At 54.1% G+C, this 12,182-nt stretch overlaps 1 protein-coding gene across 1 annotated transcript in view; it reads right to left on the bottom strand.

Moving 5' to 3' along the window:
- The window catches only part of HADH (hydroxyacyl-CoA dehydrogenase), a 32,010-nt gene that overhangs the window by 11,358 nt on the left and 8,470 nt on the right, over positions 1-12,182 (bottom strand). The window contains exons 2-4 of the mRNA XM_046656683.1: positions 9,218-9,346; positions 5,999-6,156; positions 2,514-2,640 (exon numbers count right to left, since the gene is read on the bottom strand). Of these exons, the coding sequence (XP_046512639.1) occupies positions 2,514-2,640; positions 5,999-6,156; positions 9,218-9,346 (414 nt within the window). The remainder of the gene's footprint in view (positions 1-2,513; positions 2,641-5,998; positions 6,157-9,217; positions 9,347-12,182) is intronic.

The following is a 12,182-nucleotide window of genomic DNA, read 5'->3' as shown; positions in this document are numbered from 1 at the left end:
GCTCTGTGGAGCCCGCCTCCTGCTACAAGGAGAACCGAGCAACAGGCCCAGGTCACAAGCATCCTCCCCAGGACTCCACCCTCGCCCCACAGACGCCCCAACCTCGACAGCTCCCTTCGCTGCAGAACAGGCTCAGCCCACGAGGAAGGCTCCCAGTGCCAGCACACAGGGCCTACAGCTGGGATGCCACCTGCCAGGCACCAGGAAGGCTCCCGGCAGCCCTCCTGGCCTCCTTGGAGGCGGCTGCTGGCACCCACCAGGGGCGGCCCCAGGCCCCCTGCCTGGCAGTCAGCCCTCAGAAAACAGAATTCCCCCGTCAGGAATTAGATTTTGGTAAATGGAGAGAGACTCAGGTAAGTTTAAACATAAAAAAATAGACACATAAATATGTGACATAAACGCGAGTTAAGGAACTTCAACAAGAATCATAGCCAACAGGCTCTGCTTCTGCTTCAGCCCCTCCCACGAGCTGGGCGCGTCCCCCAGCCCTCCGAGCCGAGCCTGTCCCCGGGAGACGGGCGGTGTCTGTGGCCCGCAGTCGCTGTGCTAGGAGGCCACAGGGAGCTAGTCCGTGCAGGACGAAGGGTGCTGGGCTCACGAGGAGCATGAGGACCGTTCATGCGAGTGTGCTCCCAGCTCGGGCTGGTGGCTGCTGCGACACCAAGGAGGCAGACGAGTGGACAGAGAAAGAGCACCATGAAGGTGGGGAGAAGGCAGGGGGCGAGAGGGGCCAGAGACCGCTCTGCGGGCGGCACAAACCCACCTGTGCAGAGCCTTCAAAGTCTCCATCAGAACTGGACACACGGAGCCAAGACAAAGGCAGCTCCCCATGGGGTTTAAAAGTAACTTGTTGGTTTAAAGAAGTGAATACTGAAAGTTGTTCAACAGAAAGGATATTTATTCATTCGTTCATAAACAGAAATGTGCTGCAGATACTCTGCTTATAATCCCAACAGAGTCTGGGAGAAAAATAGACATAAATGAGTCCAGTTCCACACAAAAGAGAAGAGCCAATCAACTTACGCTACAATTCTTTTTGGTGCTCACCACCAGCAAGACATATGTGAGAGTTAAAGTTCAAGAATAAAAACCGAAGAGAGAACAGCACTGTTAGAAAACATTGTCTAGAAAATGCGCACATTCGCTAAGCCTTAGCTGTTAACAACCAACGTGCTACATTTCCAGAGACACAGAGGGACGTTAGCAGATAAACGCAGTGGAAAACAGTAGAGTCTGAAGTGAATCTATAAAATGTCTCTATCTCCAAAGCACAGGCGTGCATGGTCCAGTAACTAAAGAAGGTAATTAATCCCGACCGACTGGAACATTGACCCCTCCACCCTGCTTCTCTGCTCTTTCCTGCACAAGGATAAATGCTTTTCCTTCTGTTCCCTGCACCCTTCCCCTTCATTCCTCAACTTCAAAAACAGCCTTAGGGGGTGGAGTCAACTGGCAGAAGCTGAGCGGCAACGTCAGTGGAACAGAGACGTTCCCATCGTGAGATGGGTCAGAGTCGTCCCCTGAGAGAAACTACAGGAAAATACAGTCACTGTTAAACAAGAAGGAACGCTGAGACCAGGGGGTATGAGGAGATAAGGGGAGAAAGGGGCTCAGAGCCGGCGGCAGGGGGAACATGGACCCCGAGCCGCTCTCCAGGAGGCCCCCGCTGGCCCAGGTCTGCCTGGCCCCACAGCCCCCACACTTCGCATGGCAGGACCTTCTCATGCCCAGAGCAGATGCTACTTTAATAGCGGCTGCTCCGCAGACCCTGTCATTAGTCCCCCCGAAAAGGCAAGCTACCACAGTTCGGGTGCAAATGATCTACTGTGGCTCCCTAAGTCTCCGAGCAAGCAGCAGCAGCCCCGCAGGAACGCTGGGGCAGTCCTCCCCGGCCACGTCCCCACAGAGGGTTTGTGGTCAGGAGGTCCATGGCTGTCAGGAGCTGCTTCAATAGCTCTGATCACATATACAGGAGACGTGCCTCATCTGGGGACAATACCAAGGCCCTGTTACATGGGGTCGAGATCGTGCCAGGAACCACGGACAAGGTGGCACAGTGGCTCTTATGTAACACCAGGCTGTCTGATACGAATTCCATTTACAGCCTGGAGCCAACCGACCTCAATGAGACAATGTGAGCACATGTGGCTCCCCCTGGTCCCATCAAGCCAGTGGTCTTCAGTGCTGCCCCCCAGTCTGACCCTCTCTGCACTGCCCATCAGCTCTGGCACAAACAAGTAAATAACATTCCACAAAGTGAGCAGCCTTCCTGGACATCAGGGGCCAGAACACAGGGATGCGAAGAAACAAAGCACAGGGCCTTCCTGGGTATTAGCTGCTTTTTCTTCCTTTGGCTCTGAAAGGACAGACGGCGGCCAGAGAAACACAAGGACAACCTTCCCTCCCATTAAAATCCTTTCAGTGCAATCCCCAGTGCCAGAGCAGGTGTGACTCAGAGAAGCAGGCCTGAGCTGGCAGAGCAGGCAGACGCGAACAGGCAGAGACCCACTGACCTCCACAAGCTTCATCAAGGGCACTGGGTTGAAGAAATGGAGCCCGGCGAATCGGTCCTGTCTGGTGGTGGCGTTGGCTATGCTTGTAATCTGCAAAGAGGAAGTGTTGCTGGCAAAGATTGTGTGTCTGTGGAGAGAAGGATGGTGGAATGAGTCCCATCTTTGGACACAGGGTGCGACGCACAAGGCGACGCACCCTGCCCAGATCTGCTGTCAGAGAAAAGACACATCTTCACACAAGTGCTGAGATCAAGTGACCCGGCTCATTTAATTTAAAATGTTCTATTAAATAATTTAAAGGTTACCTGTTTCAAAGCATATTTAATCTTTACCAATATTTCTGTAATTTTAGGGAGCAAAATTTCTCGTGTCTACTTGTACTAGATAATCTTCATGTATGTGGAAAAAAAGGAGGCAGCTGCTTAACCAACCTCAGCCACAAAAGGAACCCTAAGAGATCAAGGAGCAACGAAAGAAAGAAGGGTGCGTCCCAGACGCTCCAAATAAAACACCCGAGCCTCAGCAGCAACGTCTGATAATAAACACAAACTAGGATCTTTTCCCCTCAAGTGAAAAGCTTTACTTTTCCACCGAATTGGAATTAAAAAGAAAACAGAAGAAAACCAACACGGTGGAAAGAAGTCTGAAGGCGACACAGGCAGAGCTGGGGACGGAAGGATACACGTCTGTACTAGCTACTCTGCTCGTAAAACCTCCAGGAAAGCAGTACCGTCTTCTGTCGTGGGTATAAAATATTAAGTTATTAGTTTTTAGAAATCCAACTGACAAACGAAAGTAACTTGTAAGACCAGGAAACCGAGGGTGCCGAAGGCCGGCAGGCAGATGGGGCTTCCCTGCAGCGCCACCTGGTGGACTCGCGGCGCTCTGCGGCCCCGGCCCAGGCAGGGGAGTGTCCCTGCTCCCCGGATCCACCTGCGGACCGGGCGGTGGGAGGAGAAACAACGCGGAAGGAGGGCAGAGCCAGGGGGCCCCTCCCAGGCTCCCCAACACCCGCCTCTCAAACCACTTCCGACTCCGCCAGTTTAAAAGCAGATGGGCGGCTTTTCTTTTTTTTAAAAAATGACATTTTTTGAAGTTTAAAATTCCAGTTTTCAAAGTTTTTTGCTTTTTGATCAATGTGGGAAATAATATAAACTACCGCCCATCCCAGAGGGCGATGAGAAGACGTCTGCAACCACCACGAGCGAGGGGCGAGGCTGACAGCGCCGAGCGGCCGCGCCCCCCGCGCTGACGTGATGCCTCCACAGGGCACCTGAAGGGCAACGCGCCCCCACAAGCGGAAAGGACGGCGCATGGCTGGAGGGCACGTCCGTCAGAGGACGAAGCAGCACAGAGCCCAGGCCCGGCACTGTCTCCGCAGAGGGATGCCCGCCCCCTCCGGCAGACCCTGCCTCCCCTGCAGACTCCGCCCTCCGGCAGGCCACACCTTCCCTGCAGACTCCGCCCTTCCAACAGACCCCGCCTCCCCTGCAGACCCCGCCCCTCCAACAGACCCCGCCTCCCCTGCAGACCCCACCCCCTCCAGCAGGCCCCGCCTCCCCAGGAGACTCCACCCACTTCCAGCAGACCCCCACCTCCCCCTGCAGGCACCACTCCCTCTAGCAGGCCCCACCTCCCCAGCAGGCCCCGCCCCACCAGCAGGCCCCACCCCCCAGGGGCGGCGGGCTCTGCCAGTGGCATCTGCACCGCCTGCCTCCAACACGAACACACTGCGGAGACACGGGAAACACGCAGGGCTGTCTTTATCTGCACAAGAATTACGCCCTCACATCTTCCGGGGACCACTCAACCCTCTGGCCCGTCTTTTGTCTTTCCCTTTCTAACACTCAGGTACCAAAACAGCGACTCCTCTCGAGCGTACTAACAGAAAACGGACAGCGCCAGCTTGCCGATGGCCGCTGCGCCCCCAGGCCTTGGCATGGAGAACCCGACACTGCGGCCGCTCTGTCCCTGCCGGCCAGGGCAGGACCCCCGCGGGCCGCTGAGGGCCCAGCCAAGCATGCTCGGACCATGAGAGCGCACGCCCTCCTCCTCCAGGACAGGCGCCTCATCAGGGCCTCCGCCCAGAACATCACTCCCGAACACTTGCCTCCCGTCACGGCATCCACCTGCACATCTCAGCAGGCGGTCGACAGAGGCGGAGACCTCAAATGGGCACGAGGGCGGGAGGGGGGCTGGCGGCTGGAGCAAAGTGCTCCTTATGGCATGCGCTGTCCTGTGTCCCGTGGCCCACATAAACTGAGGCACAGAGCCTAGTTCGGAGCCCAGCCCACAGCAGGCGCTCAGGAGATTGGAGCTGACTCTCCCCAACCGTCCTTCCGTTCCTCCATGCTGACAGAGGGCACAGCTGTCCCTGTCACTAGCGAATGACCAGCACTTCAATAATGGGGCAGGTGTTTTATTATCTTGGAGGGCTCCCTGCTGACTTGAGGGCCACGCCCCCACCCAGACGACCTGCTGTTCCTGTCCCAGGTTCCGCAGCAGCCCCTAAACGCCAGTGTACAGAGCGTGAGCATGCTGATGAGCAGAGTGAGGGACAGGGGACACAGAGACGGTCGGGTAGGGCCTCTCCAGACACAGGCCACGCAGCCCTGAGGGTGACACTCCTGCAGGCCTCTCTGGAGCTAGGTGAGGGGGTCTCTGTACTGCTGCTCAGTGCTCGCTGCCTAGGAATCACTGTTGCCATATCTTACTCTGACACTCAGTTCCAACCAAGAAGGGTAAAGGGTGGCCAAGCAAGCCACAAGGAAAATGAATGAAGCAGGCAGGTGTGACACCTGCCAAAAGCAGAAAGTCAGACCCAACGGAAGCTCCGGATTCTGAGAACCAGGGCTGCGGTGTGTGCCAGCTTGCAGACACCACACAGTCCCGAGCCCCGCCCTCCCGCATGCCTGACCCACATGGGGCCAGCTCTCCTCTCCCATCCTCCGCCAGGAAGCCTGGCAAGAACTCCACGCTCCTTTAATGCTCCCAGGAGTGTTCTGGTCCAACCCAGACAAAGCCCGAAGCAGGAGAGTCCTGCGGAACTCCGTGTAGTCAGAGGCGTCCATTCCCTTCAGTCACACTGTTGTTTGTGCCACCCAAGAACAGGGACATGCGAAAGTGCTCTAAGGTTCTTCAGCGACATTAAGGATATGCCCAGTGTCCTCCATCCTCTGGCCTGGGAGGGCCCATGACCCAGAGGCTGCAGGAGACAGAGGCCTTCCCAGATGGCCCCTTCATTCTACTGTGGGAAATGCCACCTCGTCTGGGGAGAAGGACCAGATCAGGGCAGCCCAACCCTCAGGGAGCAAACTGGGAGTGGGAAGATAGAGAACAAGGGAAGCAGTGTCTAGTATTCTGGAACAGCTGCTGGGTAGTAGAAAGAGAAGCAGCTTAGTCTCAGAAGACTCATTCCTGGGATAAACACCCGAGCCCAGGGAGGGAGCGCTCAGACCCAACAAGAACGCCCAGGGCTCACGTACTCAGCGGCAAACTTGTCCAGCCTCGTGAAGAGCTCGGTCTTCACCTTCAGATTCTCTACGATGGCCTCCACCACCAGGTCCGTGCTGTGGACCACAGACGCTGCGTCGGTGCTGGTCGATATGCTGCTCAGGGTCTTATCCACAAATTCATCACCAGCCTAACACAGTGGGAGGAAGGAGAAGAGGACAGTCACTGGGCGCACCGGAAAACAGTATGTGATCTGCTGCTAAGGCACAGGAAAGAGGAGGGGGACGACAGGCCGGCACACCTCCAGACACAATCTGAATGCGCCCTGAAATTCTCAGAAATAAAACTCCCCCTGTTTTTGCTTAGGAATGATGGCATCTCAACGTACTTCCAGACAGCAGGGCAAGAACCAGCTTGTGAACAACCCCAACTGTTGGTCAACTGTCACTGCCATGTATAGCTCGTCCTCTTTCGAGCTCTCAGTCAGCTCTGCTCCCGTCACTGAACTGTCTCTTGGGGGTCCCTGCATCGGTCTGCTGGGCCAGTTTCCGCGGGAACACACTGCCATGCATTGTCCCGGGGACAGGCTTCCTGGAGGCCACAATCTGTTCTTCCAGAAAAGGCAGAAGCTCCGCTCGGCAGCATGCATTAGTCTGAGAGGTGGTGCTGACCATTCCCCTCTCACGGGAGGCAGAGATAGCTGAGTAAGGGCAAGAGAGCTGACCCTAGCGCTCACTCATCAGATGAGAAGCGCCATCACGGGCCAGCAACTGGCGTTTCAAAACACGCCAAACACAGCCTCTGTGCTCAAAGGGCATGCAGTCCCATCCTTCCTCGTTCGTGACTCCAGGTCTCCACAAACAGACCTCAGTTAGGGCAAAACCAGTGTCTTTATCAACGGCCATTTTATTTCAAGATATAATTTGCCCACAGGGCATCAAAACGGTCATAATCAGCAAAGGAATCCAGAATCACCACGTTCAACAGAAATAGAGTGTGAGACGAGAGGTGATCTTAAATTTGCTATTGGCTACATTTTAAAAAGCGCAGAGAAACTGGTAAAATTAATTTTATTTAACCCAATATATCTAAGATACTATCATTTCAACTTGTAATCAATATAAAAAATATCGAGATGTTTTATATTCTTTTTCTATTAAGTCTTCAAAATCTGGCGTCTACTTTACACTTATAGCATACCTCGATTTAGACCAGCCACATGTCAAGTACTCAACAGCCACTTGTGGCTAGTGGCTCCTGCACTGGTGAGCGCAGAGCTGGGACAACACAATACGTCAAGCAGGCAAGCTGAGGCCCACACGTCCCTCCTCCAAGCACGTCCCCGGCTGAGGCGAGAATCCTCAGGAGACTGGACCTCTGAGGAGCGGCCAGGCAGGAGCTGAGCATCCTGAGCACAGGCACCGTCTGTCTACCCTCAGGGCGGGACCCAGAGCCCCTGCCAAAGGGGACAATGGGCAGAAGTGTGCAGAGTAAACAAGTGAACAGTGCCGGTTATCTGGGTTCAGACTCTCTCTGTCCTGCACCCCAGCCCTCAGCCCAGGGCTCTTAAAGCCCGTGCCTGGACCCTCATCACGACACGCCCTGTACCAGGTCCCCCTGTCATTAAGAAAATGAGGCACAGGTGACGGAGATCTTAATCTCTCTCTGATAATTATTTCTTGGAGTTCTTCAGGGGAGAGGGTAAAATTATCTCCACCTCAGCCTCTGATTTTTAAAAGGTGACTAGACATTAAGAAAATGCAAACCAAAACCACAATGGGATACCACTTCACACCTCCTATGATGACTCTTATGAAAAAAAAGGAAAATAACAACATCCTGTTGGCCAGGATGTGGAGAACTCAGAACCTCTGTACATCGCCTGCAGGTGTGTAAAATGGTGCAGCCACCATGGAAAAGTCTGGCAGTTTCTCCAAAAGCTAAACGTAGGATTGCCACACGACCCAGCAGTTCCACTCCTAGGTATACACCTGCAAGAACCGAGACAGGGGCTTGAGCACACAGTGCACCCAAGTCCACTGCAGCACCATTCACAATAGCCCGAAAGTGGAAGAACGCCAGCGTCCACTGACAGACGAATGGATAAACAAAACGTGGTGCATCCACACAGTGGAACGCCGTTCAGTAAGAAAAAGGAATGAAGTTCCGACATGTGTGACAGCCCGGAGGAACCCTGAAGACCCCAAAGCAAATGAGATAAATCAGTCAAAAAGGACAAATACTGCAAGATTCCACTGCTAAGCGGTCCCTGGAACAGGCAAATTCAGAGACAGAAGGCAGACTGGACGTCTCCGGGGCGGGGGAGGAGGGGAGGCGGAGTTATTGCTTAGTGGGTACAGAGTCTGTTTAGAAAGATGGAAACATGTTGGAAAGAGTGGAGATGGTTGCACAATAGTGTGAATGTAATTAAAGTCACTAACTAAATTGTACCCTTAAAAATGGTTAAAATGGTAAATTTTACCACAATAAAAAATGCAAAAAGACAAGTAGACACATTGCTGTGGACACCCGAGGGGAACACACGACAAACCCAACTGCACCTAGTCTCTGCCTGTGACAAGGAGCCCATGGAGCTGCAGGGGGATGAGGCCCCAGCTCCTGTACCGAGGCGGCCAGGGCAGGCCACACTTCACGTGGTGACCTGTGCGGTGTCTCTAAGGAAGTGGGGACAGGTCGGCACATCGGAGCCCACCCTCCGAGGGCCCCTCGAGTGCGGGAGCTCTTCTGCCGTGGGATGGGGAACACAACTCACTCTCCATTTTCCTCTCTTTATAAAAAGTCGTCACGATTCTCTATCTAAATGCCACATTTACGACAGCATTCTCTTTTCAACTTGCAACTACAAACATTATCTTCCTGTTTCTCCCTCTTCTATCATTTTAGCAAAATAACTGATCTTCAATCCCAAATTCTCAGCGGAGATAATGAGTTCACTACCTGCAGAATCTTTCTCCTCAACCTCAAAACCTAGCCAACAACAAGGTTATTTACTTCACCTGTTTTGTAATCGGCCCCCAGGGAATGTGCAGTGACCGTGTTATCGGTTATTTACCTCTCCTGTATCAGTCCCCACGGAATGTGCAGTGACCGTGTTATTATATTGGTCTAAAGTTAACGGGGAAGTAAGTTTCACACAAACAACTTGAAAAGGCAGAGCAAAGGCCAGAACGGCTCACAGACATGACGTGGTCAGAGGACTCGTCTTGAGGACATCAATGACAAGAAGTCACCTTGGGGTTTTCTGCAAACTTCTTCTTGGCCACTCTCCTAAGGCTTTCCTCAATTCCCTTTCTCGATTTTGCCAGGATGTCCTCCGTCTGATCCACCAACACCACTGTGTGGCCAGTTGCTGCAGCAACCTAGAGCAAAAAAATACAGAAAACATGAAAGTTAAAAAAAAATGTAGTTTCATATTCCACGTGAACTCTACCACTATTCTATTTAAAATACTGAGTCAACACAATAATAAGCCAGCATTAAGTAAACACACACTTCTTGCCAGACACGGCTCTAAACCCTTTACCTGGATGACAGCAAAGCCTCAAAACAGCCTTATAAGGTTAAGAAGGGTGCCCTGGTCACACGACGGGCAGGCGGCAGTGGGATGTGAATTGGGCTCTCGAGGCCACACTGGAACCACCTCCCTGACTGTGCTGCCCAGCATGGGAGCCACTAGCACACGTGGCCACGGAAACTAAATGGAATTAAAAGCCAATCCCTCAGTCGCACCAGCCACATTCCACGTGCTCGACAGCTCGTTCACAGCACCCACTCCCCACCCACCACCTGTCTCCTTAGACCGGGAGCACCTGTGCAGCTCTAGCCCTCAGCTCGCTTCTTCTGTAGTCCTTAAACCAGCAACAGGAACGACTCCAATAATGGTGGCAAAGACTCCTGTCCCCAAAGGCTATGTAGTGACAAGACTCTCAGGAAAGCAGGTCCCTGGTGCTCAGCCAGTTCAGGAGGGCGATTCCCTCCCCCCACACCCACCCTGGCCGCACAGTGAGGAGGTTTGGGGAAGTCGCCCCAAATGCACCTGGAGCTGGCTTACTTGGGCCACAATCAGTGACAAGTCAATCCCTATTTCATCACAGTTTGCCAACAGCTTTCGAAGGACTACGGAATAAGTAGTGTGGGTAAACACAGCTCATCGGTCACATTCCAGGCGGGTGTCGTACTGAGTTGAAGCATCAGTAAGAGGATAGACAGGACCTAACACAAATACACGTGGTGCAGGACACCAGCACCACTGCCCCTCAGGGTCCAAGAGACCCTCAGAATCCCTGCTCTGACCCTGTGTGGACCAGCGGTGCATGCGAATGGACCTGCTCGCAGATGACAGTACAAAGTCACTGTAAACCACCATCACGGTGTGAGATTTCTCAAACCAGGCAACTAAAACTCAAAGCTGAAAACCAAGGAGGAAAAGCAACAGAAGAGCAGAATTCAGAGGCAAAGAGGTTCAAACCCCACGGCAAGATTTCCAAAGGACGCTTTAAAAATGGGGAGCCAGGCTTTAAGTAGACGTGAATCACACCGGCGCCTACAGCTTCTCCCCAAGAGTTGCACAAGGGCTGCGAGCCGGGGCCTGTGGGGCCTGGAGGCAGCATCAGCACCGCCAACGCCCACAGCCCACCCGGGCTCCAAGAACAGGAAGTGCTGCCAGGACTGGAAGGCTCGATAACCACGGCGGGGTCGGGGGGTCACCGACACAGGCCGGTGGTGAACCTGCCCTGTGGGCAGAAGCCCCGGCTGCCGGTGCCCCGGATGCAGGCAGGCAGCGCGGTCAAAGCAAGACAACGCCCCAGAAGCAAAACACCCAGCAATCTCGACCTGAGTTCTCCGTAAGCAACAGAGAACAAGGCCCACGTGCCCACACCTCCAGTCCACGCACACGAATCTGAACCTCCAATTCAGTAAATCAGAGTAAACAAGCAAGAGCAAATCTAGAAATGGTGCCCAGGACAGCACAGCAGGCCTGAGATGTACCCTCAGGAAGGCCTTGGTGGCATGGGGAACAGAGTGGAGAGGGTCCAGTGATAAGAGTGGCTCGCTGGGCCTGAACTGCTTGGCAAGGTGATTTATGCTGACGCCTGCTTTCCTTCTGGGAGCCAGGAGTTTGGCACTTGCCAGGCAGAGGTGCCCATGTGCCAGCCCCAGTGAAAACCCTGGCTCTGGGTCTCCAAGGAGCACCCCTGGCAGACGACACTTCCCAGGGCTGTCACCCTGGCGCTGGGGGAATGGGGCATATCCTGTGCAACCACGGGGAGAGTGCTCCGGAAGCCCATCGGCTCTCTCACGCTCCGCCCTGCGCTTCCCCCTTCACTGATTCCACTCCAGCCTTTGGCTGTAGTAATCACAGTATGACTTGTGAGTATGACGATGGGCTGGGTCCTGTGGGTAAATCCCAAACCTAGGGGGGCAGGACTGAGTGGGGAGCCCTGACATGGAAACTAAGAAAATAAATCTCAGTTCCAGATGCAGCTGGTGATGACACTGAGCCGCTCACAGACGGGCACGCCGGGGCCACAGCTGACTCCGTTACCAGGCTGGGAGGCAGAGGTGCGGGCTTGGGCCTCCCGCTCTTGTTCTGGTCCCTGGGCCTGACAGTGCCAGGGAAGAACGCAGGTGATTTTCACTTGATTTCTCTTAACCTCTGACCTGTGTCATCCTTTGAGGGACAGGACTCCTCTGATTCCTACTGGCCCAGGTCCCAATCTGCCTTCCCTCCTCCACCTCCAGCAGGCCTCACTCGGGCTTTCTGCTCCTCAAGGAGCTGGGGAAGAAACTTCAAGTACATCTGGCCTGAGACGGTGCCGAAGCCAAAGGGAACAGAGACAAAGACAACGAGGGCAGAGTCCTTTAGCTGAGAGACTTCAGAATTTCACTGACAAAACATTAAAAAAACCCAACTCAACAACAGAAGGCTCCACATGTGGGATGTCAAACAAGATAACTCAAGTTCCTACATGACATGCAAGGCCCTCAGGACAGAGACGGCCTCCTCCCCACACATCACTCCCCCGCCTGACCCCCAGCACCACCCCAAGCCTTCGGCTCCCGGCACCTGCTGCTGCCTCTCCCCTCTGGCCTCTCACTGTCCACGCCTCCGCCCGCTTCACCGTGTTACTAAGCCTGAGTATCACCTCCAGATACTACATAAGATCACTTCCCAATCTTATACCCCAAGATCCT

The sequence above is a fragment of the Equus quagga genome, chromosome 3 (assembly GCF_021613505.1).
Source record: "Equus quagga isolate Etosha38 chromosome 3, UCLA_HA_Equagga_1.0, whole genome shotgun sequence".
Taxonomy (NCBI): Eukaryota; Metazoa; Chordata; class Mammalia; order Perissodactyla; family Equidae; genus Equus; species Equus quagga.
The sequence above is the reverse complement of the archived record's forward strand: the minus strand, read 5'-3'. Positions and strand labels throughout refer to the sequence as shown.